The 24257-nt window shown below is 41.4% G+C and overlaps 2 protein-coding genes across 6 annotated transcripts in view; both read left to right on the top strand.

Moving 5' to 3' along the window:
• Positions 1-4872: 4872 nt before the first annotated feature.
• Positions 4873-6682, top strand: LOC133456340 (uncharacterized). The gene is made up of 2 exons (XM_061734817.1): positions 4873-5009; positions 5175-6682. Exons 1-2 carry the CDS (start codon positions 4998-5000, stop codon positions 6387-6389), a joined length of 1227 nt encoding a protein of 408 aa, XP_061590801.1. The 5' UTR covers positions 4873-4997; the 3' UTR covers positions 6390-6682.
• A 14687-nt stretch (positions 6683-21369) lies between these two features.
• tmcc1a (transmembrane and coiled-coil domain family 1a) overlaps positions 21370-24257 on the top strand; it is a 55917-nt gene continuing 53029 nt past the window's right edge. For 2 of the 5 annotated variants that reach the window (XM_061735869.1, XM_061735864.1), the window contains exon 1: positions 21370-21448. The gene's annotated coding sequence lies outside the window, so the exon portion shown is untranslated. Of the gene's footprint in view, positions 21449-22464; positions 22552-24257 lie in introns of all 5 variants that reach the window. The other 3 variants (XM_061735865.1, XM_061735866.1, XM_061735868.1) reach the window with 3 other exon arrangements.

The following is a 24257-nucleotide window of genomic DNA, read 5'->3' as shown; positions in this document are numbered from 1 at the left end:
AAACTTTGTCCGGCTACTCCTCCTACAGCTTTGAGAAAACGCGAAAAGTAAAAACGTAGAAACGTGCGCCTTAATCGGGAATCGATGGGTATGACTTTTATTAGCGATTGGCGTGCACGTTTTTGCGCAACGTGCACAAACGTGCGCTTTTTGCCCCATCCGGAACGCATTGCGTGAAGTTTGGGGCCTCACCACTCGCACACCGTTACTCGAAAAATTCTGAACCGATTTAGAAAGTTGTAGGCCCTGAATTTAACTACAGTCCTGTGGATTTTCAGAACGATGGCACGAATAGTTTTTGCACGAAGTGCAAAAACATTTCCAAATTTCCAAACTAATGGGGAAGATTTTCCCATGCATTTCAATGGCGCCATTATAAGCGGATGGGAAAATGTTGAGAAAAAAAAGACAAAATTCACCTTTTTTCCGAGTCACGTATCTTTCTCATACTTGCACGTAGAAACGTCATTCAAACTTCAAAACGGAGGAAAAGTTCTCTTCTCTCTCCAAACCCCGGACTGTTTTTTCCTAAAATGTACACTTTTCAAGATATGAGCCCTCAAGCGAGGTCTGGAAATCACTTTTTTTCAAATCTAGAGCACGGGAGTCAGTTTGCTAGAGTGTAGTTACACTGAAAAAAAAACATGATTTCTTATTTGTAACTCGAGGTCACGGCCAAACCGTAAAAGGTAGACAGATCATTTTTGGTCAGAATATAGACATAGGTGTTGTGATTTATAAAATGTGACTTTCACAGGCGTGGTGTGCACAAAATTTTAACGGTGGAGCCAACAGACACGCCAATTCCTGTCTGTCTCTTCATTGACTCCCATGTTAAATGAAGTTTTCTTAAAAAAAATCTCATTTTTGTTTTCGAATTGCCGTTACTAACACATTTTAAGGAATATCTGAATAAAATTAAGATTGTCAGAATCTTCCGGGTTCTGTCTCTCTCACGATGTCTTTGTTTTTCTGATAGGAGCTACAGTTTGATTACAAGGTGAAGTTATTTGAGGCTTGTCAAATCCAAAAAACTAGCTGAGTCATTCCAATACAATATACACTACCATACTTCCGGGTCATGTGACCCAGAACTGGTCACATGACACATCAATGCAGACTTCATAATACTTTACCTTGGATAATGGAGGAATCTGAACCCTGACCTTACATGATCCCCATTTTATTTTTATAGGATGTTAGTGTTATTATGGGATGGCAGGTGTTTTTATAGGATGTTAGTGTTATTATGGGATGGCAGGTGTTTTTTTAAGGTTTTTAGCGTTATTATGGGATGGCAGGTGTTTTTATAGGATGTTAGTGTTATTATGGGATGGTAGGTGTTTATTATGGGATGGTAGTGTTATTGGTGTTAGCGGTCCCGTTAGCGGTTCTGTTAGCGGTCCTGTTAGCGATCCCGTTAGCGGTCCAGTTAGCGATCCCGTTAGCGGTCCAGTTAGCGACCCCGTTAGCAATCCCGTTAGCGGTCCCGTTAGCGGTTGTTAGCGATCCCGTTAGCAATCCCGTTAGCGGCTCGGTTAGCGGTCCCGTTAGCGATCCCGTTAGCGATCCCGTTAGCGGTCCCGTTAGCGGTTCCGTTAGCGATCCCGTTAGCGGTCCCGTTAGCGGTCCCGTTAGCGGTTCCGTTAGCGGTTGTTAGCGGCTCGGTTAGCGATTCCGTTAGCGGCTCGGTTAGCGGTCCCGTTAGCGATCCCGTTAGCGATCCCGTTAGCGGTTCAGTTAGCGGTTCTGTTAGCGGTCCTGTTAGCGGTTCCGTTAGCGGTTGTTAGCGGTCCCGTTAGCGACCCCATTAGCGGCTCCGTTAGCGATCCCGTTAGCGGTCCCGTTAGCGGTCCCGTTAGCGGTCCCGTTAGCGGTTCCGTTAGCGATCCCATTAGCGGTCCCGTTAGCGGTCCCGTTAGCGGTCCCGTTAGCGGTTGTTAGCGGCTCGGTTAGCGATCCCGTTAGCGGTCCCGTTAGCGGTCCCGTTAGCGGTTGTTAGCGGCTCGGTTAGCGATTCCGTTAGCGACCCCATTAGCGGCTCCGTTAGCGATCCCGTTAGCAATCCCGTTAGCGGTCCCGTTAGCGGTCCCGTTAGCGGTCCCGTTAGCGATCCCATTAGCGGTCCCGTTAGCGGTCCCGTTAGCGGTTCCGTTAGCGGTTGTTAGCGGCTCGGTTAGCGATTCCGTTAGCGGCTCGGTTAGCGGTCCCGTTAGCGGTCCCGTTAGCGATCCCTTTAGCGATCCCGTTAGCGGTTCAGTTAGCGATCCCGTTAGAGGTTCCGTTAGCGGTTCTGTTAGCTATCCCGTTAGCGGTCCCGTTAGCGGTCTTGTTAGCGGTTCTATTAGCCTATTACATATTTTCTGTAATAACTTTTGAATGGTTTGACATAGAGAGTCATGGGTGGTGTCAAATGACTAAGTATCGAGTCCTTGACCTTCATGGGTGCAAATAAGCCCCGCGATCATCCGGCAGTAGTCCGTGGCACTTCAAAATTTCCCGGGAATTTTGGTCTAGTTATTATATATTCTTCCGTAAAAACTTTGTCCGGCTACTCCTCCTACAGCTTTGAGAAAACGCGAAAAGTAAAAACGTAGAAACGTGCGCCTTAATCGGGAATCGATGGGTATGACTTTTATTAGCGATTGGCGTGCACGTTTTTGCGCAACGTGCACAAACGTGCGCTTTTTGCCCCATCCGGAACGCATTGCGTGAACTTTGGGGCCTCACCACTCGCACACCGTTACTCGAAAAATTCTGAACCGATTTAGAAAGTTGTAGGCCCTGAATTTAACTACAGTCCTGTGGATTTTCAGAACGATGGCACGAATAGTTTTTGCACGAAGTGCAAAAACATTTCCAAATTTCCAAACTAATGGGGAGCTCATTTTCCCTATGTATTCCTATGGCGCCATTCAAAGCGGATGGGAAAATGTCGAGAAAAAAGACAAAATTCACCTTTTTTCTGAGTCACGTATCTTTCTCATACTTGCACGTAGAAACGTCATTCAAACTTCAAAACGGAGGAAAACTTCTCTTCTCTCTCCAAACCCGAAACAGTTTTTTCCTAAAATGTACACTTTTCAAGATATGAGCCCTCAAGCGAGGACTGGAAATCACTTTTTTTCAAATCTAGAGCACGGGAGTCAGTTTGCTAGAGTGTAGTTACACTGAAAAAAAAACATGATTTCTTATTTGTAACTCGAGGTCACGGCCAAACCGTAAAAGGTAGACAGATAATTTTTGGTCAGAATATAGACATAGGTGTTGTGATTTATAAAATGTGACTTTGACAGGCGTGGTGTGCACAAAATTTTAACGGGGGAGCCAACAGACACGCCAGTTCCTGTCTCTCTCTTCATTGACTCCCATGTTAAATGAAGTTTTCTTAAAAAAAATCTCATTTTTGTTTTCGAATTGCCGTTACTAACACATTTTAAGGAATATCTGTATGAAAATAACATTTAGATAATCTGGTAGGTTCTCTGTTTCTCAAAATGTTTTCGTTTTTCTGCTAAGAGCTACGGTTTGAGCGCAAAGTGGAGTGATTTCAGGTTTGTCACAACCAAAAATCCAGCTGAGTCATTCCCGCTCCCTCTGTATCAGGTTCTTGTTGCCCCTAGCAACCAGAGCTCAGCTGTTGACTGATTAGACTGACCCAGAACTGGTCACATGACTCACTCAGTACAGAATTCATAGTATAGACTAATCCGGCGAAACCCGGAAGTCGAGCCGGAAGTCGAGCGGCGGCCATTACTGCGGTGGCGGCTCCCTGCAAGGCTCTATTTGTAATTCAGCGCTTTAGGATAAAACGTTCCCCAAAAGTGGAGTGCTCGAAGTTCAAAATGTCTCGGAATTCGGGGAGGACTTGTGCCGTTCTTGGCTGTTCAAACAGTAGTGGTAAACTGCAAATTTGGAAAAAGGATGTATGCAAAACACACAGTCCATTACGGAACGAAGACTGTGCTTGTGCCAGACCCTACGGATTGCACAGATTTCCTGGGCGTGCTGAGGACCAAGGTGTTCGCCAGATGTGGATAAAAAACATCCACAGGAAGGACTTTGTCCCCAATAAAAACAGTACTGTAAGTATTTACAAATTGTCATTGTCACAGCTAACTTTAACCGTTACTCGCTAGCCATGTAATGCTAATGCTAACAACGCTAATCCTGTGCAACTCAGAAATCAGTTTCCGAGCCTGTGTTCACGACTTTCAGTCCAGGTTTGTCACAGTGCATGGAACATACTGATGCCTGAAAAGTGAATGAAAGTGAGAATGACAAAGTGTAAGAACTACGTGTTTCACAAAATACTGATGTAATAGTGTAAAACATGATTAAAAGTTAAGAGTAATCGTTCTCTAAGTAAGTCGCCATAACGTGACTGCGTTCATGTCAGGAATCACAATCAGGAATCACATGTAATCACAATAATCACAATTGTTGCATAAAAATACTTTAGGTTTGAGTAATTTGTGGCTAAGCCCTGTGTACTTTAAATAAAATGACAATCTCATTGAGTCACATTGACATTTCACTATTACACCTTTTGTATTTTTATTTTTTTTACTTTACTAATACTTACTAAGTAGTAAAGTAAAGCACAAGTAAAAGTAAATTAAAGTTACATGTGTCAACATGCTGTCGACTGTAAGTCCAGTGATTATCAGCTGATTATCTGATATCTGGTCTGACATTTTTATAATAGTTGGGTTTAGTGTTGTTTTTTTTGTTCCTATCTGATCAATAATTAAATGAATTACATTTAAAATGATTGATATGAAAATGATGATAACTGATGCTGAAATTATTTATTTAAAAAGAGTATTTTAATTATGTTTTTTGATATTTTGGTCACTGCAGTAATGTCGTGACCAATATTTTACATAATAACTATATGTGGCCACTCCTCATCATTCTCTCCCACTCTCAAGGTGTGTGGAATACACTTCCCTGATGGCAGACCAACGAAGGAACACCCATACCCTTCATTGCATATGGGATATGATGTAAGTTTTTTGTGTACATTTTCGTCTGAATAACTAACAGTTCTATTAATTGCCTCCACAATATAAAATTTAAGAAGAGATTCAAATTGATTTGCTCTCCAATATGTTGGTTTTTGTATTTTACTGTTTTTCAAAGATTTTTTCTGTTTCCATGTACTTCCTCAGAAAGCAACGCTGTCATCTGGAAGACCCCCCCCAAAGAGAAGACGTGATGAGCCCGTAACAGACAACACATCACATGACGAACACGAAGGAATGGATTCTGAAGCTGAAATTAATGTCACCAATTTGGTAAACCCTCAACCTCTGCAGAAATGTGATGTTGGCATTCAGTGTCCAGATACTGCAGATCATAACTATTGTTCCTTCAAGACAACAAAAGACAGTGCTACACAAACTGATCCTGCACCTTCAGTGTCAGCTTATGATCTGGATGACAGAAGCTCAAAGTTTTTCACTGGCCTAGGTATTGACAGTTTTTGGCAACTTTTGTACACCATCATTGCTTTTCTCCCACAGCCAAAAATTATGAAGTTGCCAGTCCATGAACAACTATTATTAGTTTTAATGAGGCTTCGTCTTGGTTTGATGTTTACAGACTTGGGTAAACGGTTTGGGATAAGCAGGAGCACAGCCTTTGAGATCTTCACAATGTGGAGACCAGTACTTGCAAAGTTTATGAGAGAAAAAGTAATTGCTTGGCTGCCTAGAGATACTCTGAAAAGAATAAGACCTCAGTGTTTTATTGAAAACTATCCCAAAGCGACATGCATCATAGACTGCGCAGAAATATTTGTACAAAGGCCGAAGAACCTCAGGAAACGATCACAAACCTACAGCAACTACAAACATCATAACACCTACAAAATTCTATATTGCATAGCCCCCAATGGTTATGTGATGTTTGTGTCAAAACTGTTCGGTGGCAGAGCCAGTGATACTTTTATCACAAAGAACTGTGGTTTTGTTGACCATTTGATTCCCGGTGATCAGATTTTGGCAGATCGTGGATTTACAATCACGGATGCACTGCCTCCAGGAGTAACTTTAGCTCTTCCGGCATTTACACGTGGCTGTAAAGAACTCCCAGAGCATCAAGTTACAGAAACGCGCCGCCTGGCCAATGTCAGAATCCATGTTGAACGTGCAATTAGAAGGTTAAAATGTTTCAAAATTTTGAGTAATGTAATCCCTGGTAGAGTAAAAAATGTTGATGACATTGTTAGTATTTGTGCAGGCCTGTGTAACCTGCAACCTGAGTTGATTCGGGGGGAAACTCAGGAAGACAAGGACTTGGAAATAGATGAAGGTAGAGATATTGATGAGCAAGAGGGAGACGGATATTTGTGGGACATTGCAGAGGATATTGAGGAAAACTAAGACTGATGTACAGTATTCTCCACAGTTCATCGGGAGAAAAGATGAGCACACTGTAATTTTTTTAAATGTTTATTATCAGCTGTATTTTGTAAAAAGTTAAATGAAGCATCAACATTTCTGAACACCTTTGTCAACGTTTTCCAAAAAAATATAAAAAATGTAGGAATAAGTGAACTAAGATTGAACCAACAACTGTGTTCCATAGATACGTTAAGTGACAGTTGTCATACTTCATTTGTTCTTGTTTCAAAAGTAATATTTGTCATTTTGCTTACAATCATTTTGTCCTTGTTCTCACAGTGTATTTTTCTTAGTTCGTTTTCTTACAGATTGTTTTCTTTTTTTCCTCCAATTCAATTAACATTGTAATTACAGCTCTGTATTCACTGTTGTCCTCTATAAAGTCAGAATAAAACTACTTGAGTCCACAAACTGTCATTACCCCGTGTGTTATTCTTGTAGCTATTGCTGGTAGGACATGTTCAAAGTAAACCTTCCTCAGGTGGGAGATTTTTTCCTTTGTCCACTCCCTGTTGTAAGGAACATCCACAATGATGTGTTCAGTGGGGCTCCATACCAAGAATTTGCATTTTGTTTTCTTTGCACAATGCATTGCAACTTGTACTTGACAGTAGTAACCCAGTCCAGCCTCTCTCAGAACATATGATCCATTGATGTGTCTTACATCATATTTATTTGATTGGATCATTTGTACCAGGCTGCCATTGTGTGCCTCCAATTTTTTCTGTGTAGGACACTTAATCTCCAGTATTGTCTCTGAGTCTATGAGTCCGTCGAGGCTGGCACCGAGCCAGTTCTCTTCCTCATCCACAATGAGACCTGTAGTCTCCACTGTTTGCCCTGTGTTATCCTCCAAGCATTTTCTGGCCAAAGGCTCACATGTTTGACCATATTTAGTTGCTTCATTTCCAATGAACTTGCCATTTAGTTTTCTTTCAATCCAATTGACTGGGTCTCTTTTCTTTGGCACTTTTGATGCTTCGCTACTTGTTATTCTAATTTTTCTTTGGTCTTGCCAGAAATGACAATTCTGGCCCTTTGTTTTTTCTTTGATGTGATCCCTCATATCTTTATCACATTTGACATATTTTTCAAACACTAAATTGCAGAGTTCGCATTTTTGCTCAGCACAATGTTTATGATCTTTGGGAAGTTCATTAGTCTCTTCACTCATCTGTGGCGTGGCAGTTAACAGGTGATTTAAAATAGTTCCAGGGATTCTGGCCAAGCCAGCCATCTCAGGTGAGGTAAGATGATGTATGACTTGTGCATCATTCATGAATCTTTCTGATGCTACTTTTAAACTTTTAGTGGGTGCTTCAGAAGGACCCTGCATGTTTTCTACTGTGTCTGGTACCACATTTTTCCACGTTGACTTATTCCATGCACACAGCTGGTCCGTGCAGGACATCCCAGTCAGACCCTGCCTCACAGCCTCCCTCACCTTGTAGAGGAGAGCTGCGGTGTGGCTGCAGCAGCGCCCTCTGCTCGCCATGCAGTCACAACTAACTTCCACAACTTGGCCATCCTCCCTTCTCACTGTTACGTCCACATCATGGTGAGAGTGGATGGACTGCGAGTGTCTCACTGATCCCCTCAAAATGACACGATTGTCATCTAAATGGCGGTGCAGAATTTGCCCGACCCATCCGGAGCTGAGATAGTTCTGCCCTTCAATCAGAGACCTGTAATTCCGGTTTTTTTGGTCATCGGAAGCCAGGCGATCAATGAAATATTCTTGGATACCTAAAATAAAACAAAACATAAACGGGTGTTTTTTTTAAATCACGTAGCCTTTCCATAATGATTAAATGTCGCGCATCTAACATCAGCACAGTGTTTAATCATACACTCCCTTATCTCCCTATTCCTCTATTCTTTCTCGCTTATCGCTCAAACAAATCATTATTTATAAATTAACATCAGCATTAATTTGAGATACCTTCATTAGTTATGGGAGGCCACTGTCTAACATCATCAATCCAGCTATTCATGATGCTGTGTAGAGCGTCGGGTTGCATTAAGAGCGCTGCGGTTGCCACCGCAGCAATGGCGGCGCCGCAAGATGGCCGCGCCCACAAACCGGTCGCCGGATTAGTCTATAACCTGGAAAATGGAGAAATCTGAACCCTGACCTTTTAACCTTAGATGAACACACACACACACACACACACACACACACACACACACACACACACACACGATAGGTGTTATTATGGGATGGCAGGTGTTTTTATAGGATATTAGTGTTATTATGGGATGTCAGGTGTTTTTATAGGATGTTAGTGTTATTATGGGATGTCAGGTGTTTTTATAGGATGTTAGTGTTATTATGGGATGTCAGGTGTTTTTAAAGGATGTTAGTGTTATTATGGGATGTCAGGTGTTTTTATAGGATGTTAGTGTTATTATGGGATGGCAGGTGTTTTTATAGGATGTTAGTGTTATTATGGGATGTTAGTGTTATTATGGGATGGTAGGTGTTTATTATGGGATGGTAGTGTTATTGGTGTTAGCGGTCCCGTTAGCGGTTCTGTTAGCGGTCCTGTTAGCGATCCCGTTAGCGGTCCCGTTAGCGGTCCAGTTAGCGATCCCGTTAGCGGTCCAGTTAGCGACCCCGTTAGCGGTCCCGTTAGCAATCCCGTTAGCGGTCCCGTTAGCGGTTGTTAGCGATCCCGTTAGCGATCCCGTTAGCGGCTCAGTTAGCGATCCCGTTAGCGGTTCGGTTAGCGGTCCCGTTAGCGGTTCAGTTAGCGATCCCGTTAGCGGTCCCGTTAGCGATCCCGTTAGCGGTCCAGTTAGCGACCCCGTTAGCGGTCCCGTTAGCAATCCCATTAGCGGTCCCGTTAGCGGTTCCGCTAGCGGTTGTTAGCGATCCCGTTAGCGGTCCTGTTAGCGGTTCTGTTAGCGGTTCTGTTAGCGGTCCCGTTAGCGGTTCCGTTAGCGGTTGTTAGCGGTCCCGTTAGCGACCCCATTAGCGGCTCGGTTAGCGGTCCCATTAGCGATCCCGTTAGCGATCCCGTTAGCGGTCCCGTTAGCGATCCCGTTAGCGATCCCATTAGCGGTCCCGTTAGCGGTCTCGTTAGCGGTTCCGTTAGCGGTTGTTAGCGGCTCGGTTAGCGATTCCGTTAGCGGCTCGGTTAGCGATCCCGTTAGCGATCCTGTTAGCGGTCCCGTTAGCGGTTCCGTTAGCGATCCCATTAGCGGTCCCATTAGCGGTCCCGTTAGCGGTTCCGTTAGCGGTTGTTAGCGGCTCGGTTAGCGATTCCGTTAGCGGCTCGGTTAGCAGTCCCGTTAGCGGTCCCGTTAGCGATCCCTTTAGCGATCCCGTTAGCGGTTCAGTTAGCGATACTGATAGAGGTTCCGTTAGCGGTTCTATTAGCCTATTACATATTTTCTGTAATAACTTTTGAATAGTTTGACATAGAGAGTCATGGGTGGTGTCATTGGAATCTGTATCGAGTCCTTGACCCTCATTGGTGCAAATTAGCCCCGCCCCTTCTTCTGATTGGCTGATACGTTATAGTCAAATATCTTTTGAATGGTTTGACATACAGAGTCATGGGTGATGTCATATTACTAAGTCTCGAGTCCTTGACCCTCATTGGTGCAAATTAGCCCCGCCCCTTCTTCTGATTGGCCGATACATTATAGTCCAATATCTTTTGAATGGTTTGACATAGAGAGTCATGGGTGGTGTCAAATGACTAAGTATCGAGTCCTTGACCTTCATGGGTGCATCCCGCGATCATCCGGCAGTAGTCCGTGGCACTTCAAAATTTCCCGGGAATTTTGTCTAGTTATTCTTATTATTCCGCACTTTTTTTCGTCCGTTAATACGGCCCGAACCGCAACGTGCACCCATGCATGGCATACATCATTGGATGCGTCTCAATCGTGATTCGATGGGTATTACTTTTCTCAGTAATAGGGGTTACCGTGGCAACGCTAGTTGCCAAAAAGCAAAAAAAAAGGCGAAAATTCCCGCGCTTATTGCTCGGCCGAACTTTATCGTAGAGACATCGTTCAAACTTTGAAACACTCGGCCCGATAGTCTTTAAAGGACCATACAACTACATCATTCTAGTTATTACGGTTTTTGCGATATTTAACTTTCAATTTAAAAAAAAAATCTCTTTTATTTTGGACGCTTGTTGCTAGGCAACGGTTTATCGTACAGACATCATTACAACATTGACCAACCCGGGACGCTTTGTACTGCAACATATTTTAGTCTCGTCAAGCTAGCTATTACGGTTTTTGAGATATTCCATGTTGCTCATTTTGACGCTAACGGAATTTTGGACGCTTGTTGCGCGGCAACGCGATATCGTAGAGACTTTGATTCAACGTTAAAATACTCAGCTTGATGTGGACTACAACATACTGAGGTCTCATTACGCTGTCGTTTACAGCTTTTGAGATATTGAAGCCAAATTGTCCCATTCTATCCTATGGGGCTTGTTACTATGGCAACAAAAACCAATGCATTTGTATGGGGGACCATGTGAATAAACAATCTGTTAATGCTGCCCGAACCGGAACGTGCACCCATGCATGGCATACATCGTTGGATGCGTCTCCATCGTGCCTCGATGAGCATTACTTTTCTCAGTCAAAAGTGTTACCGTGGCAACGCTAGACGCCAAAAAGCAAAAAAAAAGGCGAAAATTCAGACGCTTATTGCTCGGTCGAACTTTATCGTAGAGACATCGTTCAAACTTTCAAACACTCGGCCCGATTGGCACTAACGGACCCTACAAGCTCATTATGCCAATTATTAAAATTTTTGCGATATTGACCTTTCATTTTTCTTTTTTATTTCCATTTGACTTTGGATGCTTGTTGCTAGGCAACAGATTATCGTAGAGACATCGTACAAATTTCCCCTGACTCGGCACGCTGTGGACTTCAACATACTAAAATCTCATGAAGCTGGGATTTAAGGAAATTTTATGTCAAAATCCAGGCCAAATGGCCCCATTCATTCGGATGGGGTTTTGTACCATGGTGAAAAAAAAAACCTATCCGTTAACGTAGCCTGAACCAGAACGTGCACTCATGCATGGCATACATCGTTACATGCGTCTCCATCTTGCCTCGATGGGCATTACTATTCTCAGTCAAAAGCGTTACCATGGCAACGCTAGATGCCAAAAAGCGCGCCCCATTAATAACTATTGGGAGCACAGGAATGAATGAAATACAAGCGTAAAAACACCTCAAACTGACATAGAACCACCCCGAACACAACCACTACAGCCCCAAACCAAAGCAGCGAGAGGGGACGAATGGGCGGTAGGGCATGCCCATATCAAAATTTCCAGAAATTTTCTAGTTTTTAATGTCCTGTTGCCAGACCCCTACAAGTCAACTGTTCTCCATGTCCTTGAAGGTTGAGACGGGTTTTGTAGCAAAAGCAGGTGTCCACACAATATTAACATCCTGGTTTTAATGTTTCGGCTGATCATCAGCAACCTTATTATCATAATAATGGCATACCAGAGCAGTTTTTGCTGAAGTAAAGGGGGAAGCAGAATGTAGAAAATAATATTGTGAACTGTAATAAGATAAGAGGGTATGGGAGAAAACATTTCAAATGGCAAAAATGTGTCTTTGTTGAACATGCATCATCTTTAAAAGCTTAATATTAAACATTTTTTTAATTAAAGCTGTGAGAAGCTTTCCATGCCTTTCTTCAGTTCTCCATAGAAACTACCAACATCACACCCTGATAATAGCACATATACCTGTGCTGCTGAAAGATGTTTGTTTACTTGAATATTTTTCTAACAGGTCATCTCTTCAGAACCAACGTATGAATCTGTGGTAAAGAGCCTAACGGCTTTAAGATTCAGGAAAAGGTCTGCTTGTTACACTCCCTTGTATTTCAGCACCACTTCAGATTAGATGGATAGCTGAAGTGATGAAGGTCCGTGGAAAAAATGGGGGTAAAATTTGGAAGGTAAAGCCATAGGAGAAAAAGGGGAGCATTGTGTAGGCTAAAGGAGGTATTTGAGTATTGGTTCCCTCTTTCAGTGCTGTTGTAATGTTTAGCCAAGACAACCTTCAGGGGGTCATCACCAACATCTGCCATTCCAAGTGTCCCTTCTGCTCTGATCTCCGTCTACACACTCTGCTCCTGCTGCTTTGGGGTCCATGCTGAGTCTCTTTTTCATCTACAGCCAGTAACTGGGTCTCTCAGTGTCCTCCGGCTCTTTGATTGTACTTATAGGATCTGACCCCTGATGAAAAACATCCATGAGGAGTTGAGCTGTTGGTTGCAGGGTGGCTGTTGCAGTCTCTGGAGGAAAATGAAACTCTAACCTAGCTCCAATCGTATTTCCCAATCCCTGACTATGCTAAATCATCTTAATTTGGGTGATGAAGGGTTGGCATTTGGCTTTTCCTCCTTGTCTCCTGATGGCTCTATTCTTGTCTTAAGCTCAACTTCCAAACTGCCTGAGAACAGGATTGTGTTGCCAGGTGTATCTGCCTTAAATGAGGCTTTGGACAGCACGAATCCTCTCATACTTTTACACCAAGCTGGTTCCAGGGCTGGTTCTGGGCTAGAGCCAGACTTAGCACCAGTTCTTTGGTTTTACACAGCCTAAGCACCGGCTCCTGGCTCTCAAAACTGGTGCTACACCAGCCCCTTTGAGCTGCTGGGCCAGCTCAAAGAACCAGTTACGTTGGGGGCTACGTGCTTACGTCAAGGGCTGGGGCGGGGCTGGGGACGGTGTTACTGAACAACCAAAGCAGAATAAACACGGAAGAGCGCCGTTTTTAAACAACGTCGTTGAAGACGGCGGTTAAGTTAGCAGACTCTTTTATTATTATATCAATTTATTTAATAATGGATGTAAAACAGAAGCAGCAGTTGTCTACGGTACAATCCATCAACAGTAACGTCGGCGGGCTCCGTGCCCGCCGATGGAGCGCAGCCTCGCGTCCGAGCCCGCTCCCAGCCCGTCCCCGCGGGCCGGGAATTTTTATTAAATAAATGGATGTCATAATAAAAGAGTCTGCTAACTTAACCGCCGTCTTCAACGCTCGATCCATTTATTTAATAAAAATTCCCAGCCCGCGGTTCTGGTTCCGCGTTACACCAACGCAGAGCCTACGGCGTATGTTACGTAACCTACTGTACCACGTAGGTTACGTATAAGGAGAGGAGCTCCTGAGGAGAGGAGACTGAGCCCAGGTTGGGGATCTTAAAGGTTACTTTTACGCCTGAAAAAAATATTAAAACAGCGCTACAGCAGGAATTAAAACAGCTTTTAACTGTCGGCTTCGTCATATGGTGTGACGATCGACGCAGAGCCTACGGTGTAGGTTACGCGGCGACGGGCGCCGTACGCCGTACCCTACGCCGTAGGCTCTGCGTCAATTTAACGCGGAACCATAAATCAGCCGGCAGTCAGCCAGAAATTCCGAAATTTTCAGATCAAATTTCTTAACAGGCGTTATTTGGATAAACTGAGCCCAGGTTGGGGATCTTAAAGGTTACTTTACCTGAAAAAATATTAAAACTTAATAAAGTGCCATATTAACAGCGCTACAGCTGAAATTAAAACAGCTTTTGGCTCTCAGCTTCCTGATCAGGGTGGGGATGAAAACGAGGGGGAGTGGTGGTGACGTATACAGTAACGTGATGTCGTGGCTCTCTGGCCAGCTGCTGGCCAGCACCAGCTTGTGTAAAAGCAAACGGTTCTTACTTAGAACCAACCGCGAACCGGCTCTAGCACCAGCACTAGCACCAGCCCTGGAACCAGCTTGGTGTAAAAGGGGTATCAGAGCCAGATATTTAGATTTGGGGAAGAGATGTATTGCAATATACTGTTCTATTTGCTAGTGATAAAATAATGTTCCCTCATTCTGATAATTGTCTACCCTACACTCATGTATCATATGTGCATCCCTGGCTTCCATGTTCACATCCGGTTTTCAGGTGCTTTAATGTGCTTTAGACTTTTGACAGAAATATGACGCCATACCTTCAACTGTCAGATTGATCTGTGCCTTTTAAAGGTAGAGCCAACAATAATGGAGCCCCATCTACCCCAGCTTGGGGGACCCAGGTTCAAGTCCCCAGATTACAACCGAGGTGAATGGCTTTGGTCACCCGACCCTAACTGGTCCCTAACTGACCCCACCTGACCCTAACTGCTCCCCGGGCACTGGAAAAAAGGCACCCCACTGCACCTTGTCAAACTAGTGATGGGTTAAAAGCACTAATTTCCCCTTGTGGGATGAATAAAGGTTTGTTATTATAATTAAATTATCAACATCAATAGCCAGGCAGACAGAGACACCAATGACAAGCAAACTAATTATCCTTTCAAACCTCACCCAGCATGCACTGCAGGGTTCAGCACACTCGTCACTGGAGCGGTGGAGAGATTTGTCATTTGGTATTTGAAAGGGGGGAAGCTCTTTGTCTGTATGCAGGAAATACATTGCCACTAATGAAAATGTATTTGTCGTGTACTAGAAAATAACCATCAGCAAAAAAGGTGCTATTTCTTACCCTGCTCAAGAGAAGTGGATAAAGGTCTTGGCAATCTGCGTAAAGACACACAGCAGGACTGTGCCTTACTCTCAGATCGTGGTCATGTGGGAACAGGCAGACAAGAAGGAAGTGAAGGAATTTGTGTTTATTTTGTTAAGATAAAGAGGAAAAGGGAAGCAAGAGAACACAAATCAAAACCAAACAGTTAAAATAAAGTACAACTTTACCAAAAGCAAGAAAACTTACCAAAGCTCAGGGAAAACTCATGACAGCAATTGCTGCCAGCTGATCTGAATATCAATATCATCTGAATGCAACTCCTTAAACAACAAATGCAATTAGCTGTATTAGCATGCTGATCACTGTGGAGATGCAGAAACAGTGAGGAGGAGGCAGAGGGGTCCTGACCTTATCAAAGGCTGAGCAGCAGTGGGCATGCACAGAATATAGAATGGACCCCCCTCCTCCCCACAAACATTTTTTTATTTTTTGAGTCAGGGGATCACCAAAGATGAATCTGTATATTTCAGAGCAGTTGTTGAGATACACGATTCCTGATTAAAGCAGTGCAAATTGTCATTGTATTGTAATAATATATCTTTGTTTAGCTAATGGGAAACTATAAACTAACATCACATTTATTATAAAGGTCCCTTTCAATTCCCAACTATGAAACAACAAACTCCAAACTCTTAGTCATAGAATAGATCTTAATAGACTGACAGAAAACACTGTAAATACTCATCCGGATGAGGAATTGCTGCTCTTTCATGGCTGTTAAAAACTGTGGGAGTCAAACAATACAATTTAACAAGACACACCAGCACTGTTGATGCGCATCATTCATTGATGTTCGGAGTAAAAGACTGTGAACGATTTATGACATGTGAAAAGGAGTGACTAATGATGTTGAGAGGTCAAACGCCTACAGGGAGGGCCATATCTCCCTGTAAGCCTTATATATATATGTATATATATATTTATATATATATATATATATATATATATATATATATATATATATATATATATATATATATATATATATATATATATATATATATATATATATATATATATATGACAGAAGAAGATGTGGTCCCTCAATCCCCTCACTTTTTCATGTCTGCCCCCCAGCTGTGCCCTCACCAGGCTTGGGATCAATTCTTCCCTGCCCGATTCCACTCCTATATTCCCCGTCTTCATTAGACCCAGCCCGTGGAAGCGGATGCTATAATTGACGAGGGCCACTGAGCGCCAGCATCCTCGCCTGTCACTCTCTCAGAGAAGGGGTCGCCAGGCTTCAGCCGCTCACACTAATCTCCCCCATTATCCCCGGTGCTACTGTGGGAACAGCAAAAACAGCCTGCCTGCAGTAGGTGCATGTGCTACATTTATGCATGCCTGTGTGTGTTCAACTGTTTGTAAGCGTTGCTTGAGCTGTTTGGCTAATGGGAGCACAGGGCACATCAGACTGAGTGAACAACAGGACACCATTACTGCCATCCATGACACTTTCGGTAACTTTAGCTTTGTGGATGCTGATTTTTTTTAAATCTGCTTTTTTTGTTTTTTTTCCTCCTTTCATTCTATGGGATGTTTGTTACAACATCCAACTTTGCCAGACTTCCTGTTTTGGTAGGAACTCTGTCAAAATCATGAAAATCCTCCAAGTGGCAGCTAAATATTTTGCCTCTCTGTGTCACGGTGGAGCTAGCTGTCGAGAATCTACTTGTCCTCATTCACAGATCACAGATTTATATCACTCACACGTTCAATTTCAGTTTTTAATTGATATCATTGAACATTTAATCTAGGAGTTAAAGTAATTGGCTGCATGGCAGTGATTTGCAGGGTCGGTTACACTCTTTGATGGCCCACATGAGACCTCCTGGCCTCTAACCGTGCTGTGAGAGTTGTCTCTGTTTCAACACCCAGTTAGAGAAGGAGGGCAGACCCTAGAGAAACAGCTGTGATCAGACATGTTGATAAGGTGATTAATGTAGATATAGTCCTTGGTGCATAAGTGGAGGGGGACTTGAAGTTATTTTTAACAACGCAGCATCCAAAAAATAATTGAGTATTTATACACAGTAATTTGAGATCGTGCATATACACTTACCTGCACACACACTTACCCCCACCACACAGAATTATTTTTTCATTCCATGGTTTTTTTTTTTATCACAAAATGAAATACTTAATTTGACATTAGAAAATTGTTGACTAATAATATTAATTATTTTGTCTTTTTTAACACCATCTAGCTTCTCTTCAAATAAAACTGTATTGATGGACTTTAACATCACCTGGTTAGGAGTTCAGCCTCACAGTGACAGTCATTGTCGACCACGAAGCGGCTCCCACTCATGTGTCTGTCTTACTGGTGCCACCTGCTGGGGGGAAATGGAAACACAAGTAGCATGATGACTGCCATATTCCTACCAGAATAATGAGAGAGGAGCATCATGAGGGATACATCGGATTATAAAGTCATGCGTGTTGATGAAACTTGGAGATGCTGCAACAAGAGTTCAGGCTATAAATATAAGTGGAGGAGACTGTATCTCTTCAATCTGAGTTTTTCTTAATTAGCTCCCTGTTAAAAAGTATTAATAATATGCAATATAATACAACAGCGCAATATTCAATACAATACATACATAATAATCAAGTTATATTGTATTTCACAGATCTCATTGTTCCATGTTTTCTCATTCTGCAAGGATCCTAGAGGAGACGTAAGGATCCTAAACTTTGCAAACATATGGGAGAGCCTGTAGTTATCAGATTCCTGTCATGCAGAATCAGCTCCCACTTTGTATTTGGGACTCGGAAATCTTCTCTACCTTTAAGATTAAGCTTTTAAATGTTCTTTTAGACAAGGTTTACCGTTACCAAGCAATCCTGAGCCATCCCTTTAGTTGTGCTCCTAGTCCCAGTCTGCTGGGAGACTTCCCGTGATGTACTGTGTTCTGTTATTACTTTTACTTTATTCTATCTATATTCCAATGCTATCAATAATTTGGTGATTTTATTTTCCCACAGCAGATGTCTTCAAATTAATGATTTTGTGTTTGTGGTGTATTTGTTCTGTAAAATGAATCAGACTAAATGAAAAAAATACATGTAAAAAATGTTAATTTAAGGTTTAAAGTGATTGCATTAGGTTTTATTTAATGGCTTGTATGTATATGTATTTACTTTCTAGTAGTATTGCAATGAAATACGTTTTGCTGAGAAATTGCATGATCTAAGTTACAGTTCCAGACATTTGTGTTTTGAAGGAGATATGGAGCAAAATAGTTGATCATCAAAAGATGAATAACAAGCACAAAGGCAGACATTCTAGCTGACTACAAATGTAGAATATTCACATGAAACAATATAATAATGTTTATGGTGTACAGAAAGTAGACATCTTTAAATTGAGCTCTTGGATAAACTTGAAGAATGCAAATATGGTCGAGAAATATTTGATCACAGATACAATGGCTAAACTCTACTGAGCCTGACACCACAAAGGTCCACATTGCAAAAATGAATCTCAACACTTACATACTGTTACCATAGCTACCAAGTCTATGACAGAGAGACCTCACACTTATTACCCAGATTTGCTACGCTTCGTGTCATGCTATCAACTAGGAGAGACTGATTAAAAATCATGCTTAAAGAAGTTTGATGTGATTTTACTTTGGCTCTGCCATATGATAGAATGATATTTAATTTGTCAGGATTCCAACTTGAATACAAAGTTTGAATAACTGTGAACAAAGATAACTTTTGACCATGGAGAAGAAATCATCATCATCATGGACACATCAGTAATACTTGTCTGATGAAAGAACATATATATATCTCAATGCATTCACTCTTCAGCCATTCTTTATTAAAGTTACTTTAATTTAATAATTTGATGGAAGAAGCATTCTGTTACGTATGATCTTGTAAGTACTTCTTAAAGGATTTGATTTTGTACCTGAATAAAACAGACAAAACAACATCCCCAGACATTAAATATACTGCTTATACCTGCAATCATTCAAACAGAAAAATAGCTGCCAGTGCTTGACAGTGCTGTCAAATAACTTGACATTGCTATACTCTGTGTTGGAGCCGCATTTAAGTTTTCCTTAATTTATTTACATTCTTTGTTTGATTATGTGTTTGTTAATTAACCTGGATTTTTTGTGTGAGCTCCTCCTGGTGAGGTCAGGACCTACCGAGGTGTCAAATGGACTGGGGGGATGGCACAATCAATGGCAAAAACTGTCATTGACTGCAGCCAGGGGCAGCACAGTCTTTACATTGTTGATTTATAATTCAATTCTTTTTTGTTTACAATAAAAAGTCATTGTTTAATGCTATTCACTCTCCTGACCTTTTGTTTTTGCGTGTGCTCCTGAGGGTCAAGCACTTTGTCTTTTTTGGTAGCGGCCACAGGAAAATAAGAAAAAAAAAGGAAGGTGGTAAATAGGTTCCATTTTTTTTGCCGCTACACTTTGGGACTCTGATCTTACCTGGATAGGATGGATATGTCCCTCTGTGGCTAGGACAGGGCCCAAGACAACCCTAAACCGCATAAATGGGTCAGACATTATAGACTAGATTATAGTAAACTTGAATCTTTCCATGTGTTTGACTGACACCACGTCAGCCATCAGTCCATGAAGGAATTAGGAATTAAGGTTATCAGTTCATCCAGGATTCTTCTTCAAGTGATCATCACTGTTAGTTCGGTGCGTAGTGGATAATGAGCAGCTGAAAATGGCAAGTTCAACTTCATGGTGAAAGGTCTTTGTCTGGGAGTGTCTGTTGGATACTTTCAACTGGAATCCAGCTATTAAAGAGCAGTCATCCTCCTCTTGGAAAATATTGCCAGTCAAAGTTTTAATGTTAAAGATATTCATGAAGCTGTAGACTGATGTTGTGAGTTCTTAGGTATATAAAGCAAGGGCATCATCTCCATAGGTCTACATAAAAACATGGTTTCTATCTCGATTTAAAAATTTAAATAAAATGCATTTTCTATATTGAACACTATGATTTCAACCTTTGACTTTTAGATAAATATATATGAGAAAGATATATTCTTTAGATTACCAATGGCTACACTTTATGAAATCATTTAAGATCTTACCAATACATCGACTCTTATACTCTCTTCTACTGAGAGTTAACTGAGGTCAGAAGCAAGACCACATAAAACCACTGAACAAACAAAACAAAAAGAATACAAAAATAAAGCTTGATAATGGTTATTTGCATATGTCGAGATCCCTCCAAATAAAATTGGACTAAGCTCAGTATAATTATGCAGATCAACCCAGGTTAGCCAGGGTCAGCTGTTTCCTTAAACCCCCACTAACAAGTGAAAAGAGAGAGATATCGAGGGAGAGGATGAGAGAGAAAGAGAGAGAATAAAATCGATGCACATGTGAAATTATGTAATTTTTTGCTTGTGTTGTGTGCCAATTCCTCATGACTGATGCTGCACTCTGCTATAGGGTGACTGAACCTTCAGTTTCTGTGATAAGAAATGTACGTGAGGTCAACAAAATTCGCCCTTACATAAACAGCATCAGCAAAGAGTACATGAATACTATATCTTCTGACAAATGTTTAATTCAAGTTACTGATACAGTTGTGTTGCAGTCATAGGCCTTATAGGCCTAAAGACTGTGCTATGTAATGCAAGGAGAGCACTTATTCAAAATGCCCATGTTCCATGTTCTCTGTAGAATAGAATAGAATAGAATAGAATAGAATAAAACTTTATTAATCCCCCAGAGGAGAAATTTTCTTGTGCAGCAGCAAACATACACACTCTCAACAATTTTACAAAAAACGCACGAAGTATGAAAATGTATATAAAAAAGTATATTCTAAAAAGAGAAAATAAAAATAAAAATAAATAGCTAAATAATTAAAAAAAGAGCAATATAAAAAATGAGCAATGTAAAAAATAAATATTAAAAAGAAATACTAAACCCGAAAAACGAATAATATTTACCTGTGCAAAATTCCAGTAAGGTATTTAGAGGAAATTTAAATCTGTAAAAGCATAATTTAAAACTAAAATATTTAAAAATGAAATTGTTATTTGAAACCAAATCCAATATTTGTAAAGATGCAGTATATAGAAACGCATACCTCTTTAAATATGCTAATTGGAATTTTAAAAAATCTAATCATTTAAAAAAAAAAAATTCTAGCATAAATGTTTACTGATTCTTTTTTTTTTTGCTGTCACGGTAACCAGAATCTAATTTCAAATGTAAATTGGGCTTACTATTTATGTATTTTTGTTAAGTCCGTCTAAACTAAATGTTTCCCTGTGTAAAGATTGTTTCTTCGAGGTGAAAGTGTGGGTTTTCTAGCGGTCGAGTGATACATCCTCCTACAGCAAAAATCTTCGGCGGCCTTTGGTTTTGTGCGCTGTGACGTCAGAGCGGAGTTGCGGGTGGACGGAGGAGTTGCTCCTGCAGCGGCGGCGGCAGCGCCAACACTATCTCCTACCCATGTAAGTGACAAATATACCTTTATTTCATCGAGTTTTCTTTCTTTTATCGCCAGTTTGATCGCGCACAGGTTGTGTGTGTGGAGTTGGTGTACATGTCTCACCGTATTAGCAGTTCTGTACAATGACACACTAACGGGACTGTCAACCTGAGTCCGGTAACACGCTGCTGCTGACTAAAGCCTGAATTATGGTTCTGCGTTACATCGACGCAGAGCCTACGCCGTAGGGCGCGCACCGTACGGCGTAGGCTCTGCGTTGATGTAACGCGGAACCATAAATCAGCCTTAAAACACTTCACTGGTCCCGAACTAACATGTCAGCGATTTACTGTTTTCAAAGCCTCATTCATTTAGCGTGATGTTTTTTTTTTTTTTTTTTTTAACATACATGACTACACGTTTACTAATATTTTACTTCTGCATGGCGTAAAGTGCTTTTTGTGTTACTCAACTGTGAACTTATACTCTCTTTCGTAATGGTCACTACACTATATGTCACATCCTTTCATGTCGCTGTTCATCAAGCGTTTCGGTGAGCTGCTTTTTATCAGCATAATTTAAATGCAGAGTATCTATCATGCCATTTTATATGCGTGACGGGGTTATGATTAATTTCCCTCACATTTAAAACTTCATTCACCTGCAGTTAATTCGTAAAAGGTTGTGAAGTTGTCAATATGCTGTCAATATTCACGTCTGCGCCTTTCAAGTTTACCCAAGCCCCTGCCAGTTGCACAAGTTTGACTTTATTTCACTCTCAACAGGTTAATGTTTCTTGTTAAAATGAAAATATGGTTTGATAATGATGGATGTCTGCCGCCCTGCTGCATCTGAAGAGAAGTATTCTTCACAGAGAAGCATTGTAACCTGTTATCATCAGTGTCTGGATGTGCACACACACTTTTGCACACATTCACACATCACTGTGCCTACAGTTGAGCAGGCAGATGCAGAGATGTGCCAAGGATGCATTTAGAGGATTACAATATGGATCTAGCTTTTTCTCTTTTTTTGTAGAAGACATGTGGTTCAGATGTGATAGGCTGTCATCGCCTCAGCAGTGCAAGGAAGGCACCCCTGCATTATTGTAACTAGAGACAGAAGGTTTGTTTTCATCCACTTACTCCACTCATAGGCTACATACTGAGAACTGGTTCCATGTGTGCAGGCAAACATGTCGAGGGCTTGCAGGATCTGGCATGTCACAATGTATCCCACTATCCGTTCAGCTTACCCTGCTAAGTGGCTGAGAGCTTGGCTGCCCCTTCAGGGCACTGCTAACACAGCCATTCACGACTCACATCGGATGGTCAGACCACCATGATGACGCTACCCTCCTCCTCCTCTTCCTCCTCCTCCTCCTCTTCCTCCTCCTCCTCCTGCTCTTTCTGCTGCACTCACATCTTTCCTTTCCTGTTTGAAACAGGCCTTACAGAATTGAGACTCTATGTATGAGTGTAAAGTGTGTATGGTTTTGTGCTTGTGTACAAGATGTTCACAAGATTGCTATCTGTGGCTTCTAAAGATGAAGTTGCCCATCCTCTAATATGTAACCAGCATTGTGTAACACGTCAGTATTGAATGTGTTGAAGACGTGGTGATTGATATAAGATTGCAGGAATATCTATGTATTGTATTCTCATCTGGCTGTCAGAAAGGTTGCTTAGTTTATTACGTGCACAGGAAGCCTGTATTTTTGCAAGAGTTTCACTGTGAGACACAACGGATCACAACGGTGACATGAAATAGACTGTGTTGTAAAGCTATTATGTATTGGTTTTTTTATACACTATTTATAGTGTTTTTGTTGTCAAAATCTTGCATATTTTGATAGGAAAATGAGACAGAAGGCTGTGTGTTTAAGAGGGTTACAAAGCTGCATGGTACATGACATCATGTTTCCTCTAGGCTGGCTGAAGTCATTGATTGTTCACTTTGAATATGATAAGATGCAACCTTCTTTTAAAAAGAGTACAACCTAAAATAAGACATAAATGCTGCAAATGGTTTAATTGATGTTTGACTGAATGCAGTACAAGCAAAACATCAAACCAGGACAACAGGATCTTTGGTGCAAATTGCAACCAATGTGATAATATGCTAATCCAAAACAGGACAGGGTGCATCATCAACTGATGTTAGACATACATGAAAAACAGATTGATTTGAACACCAAATATATAGAATTTGTTGTTGTGATGTTTGGACCATCAAAATCTCACCAATGTCTCTTCTCATTAGTATATTTGATGGCTTTTATAGACTGATTATTGTTTTGGAGTACAGAATTGAGGGGGTATTTTCTCCTTATACATGTTTGGTAGTATTTTTTTTAATTATTAGGGATTTAATTTAATCTATTTTACCATGTGCAAATTAGTGATTTAGAATGTTGGGGGGGATGTAGTATGATACAACTTGATGGACTGGTTGGTTGTTAGTTGGCTCTTTACACAGTAATAATAGTTTGAAAACAGGTGTTCATAATAGCACATTAATTAATTGGGAGCTCAGTTTAAACACGCCTGAGGATGCGCTTAAATATTTCAACTAAAAGTCTTAGGTCTTTGCTCATCTCCCCTGATACTTATCTGATGGACCTGAAGACACCACCCCTCACACTACAGAAACCAAAGGATCTGTTGCTAATGTCCCAGTGTGAACTAGTACCCTTAGATGTGCCTTGTTCACACTTTAAATAGTCATGTTGCTTTATTGGCAGAAAAAGGGGGATATATATGCTATATTTGTTCATTGTTGGCTGTAAAAGTTTTGGAGCAGCATATATTGCCATCCAGATGACCTGCTTT

This window comes from Cololabis saira, chromosome 12 (genome assembly GCF_033807715.1).
Source record: "Cololabis saira isolate AMF1-May2022 chromosome 12, fColSai1.1, whole genome shotgun sequence".
Taxonomy (NCBI): domain Eukaryota; kingdom Metazoa; phylum Chordata; class Actinopteri; order Beloniformes; family Belonidae; genus Cololabis; species Cololabis saira.
This window is presented reverse-complemented; position numbering and strand designations above follow the sequence as displayed.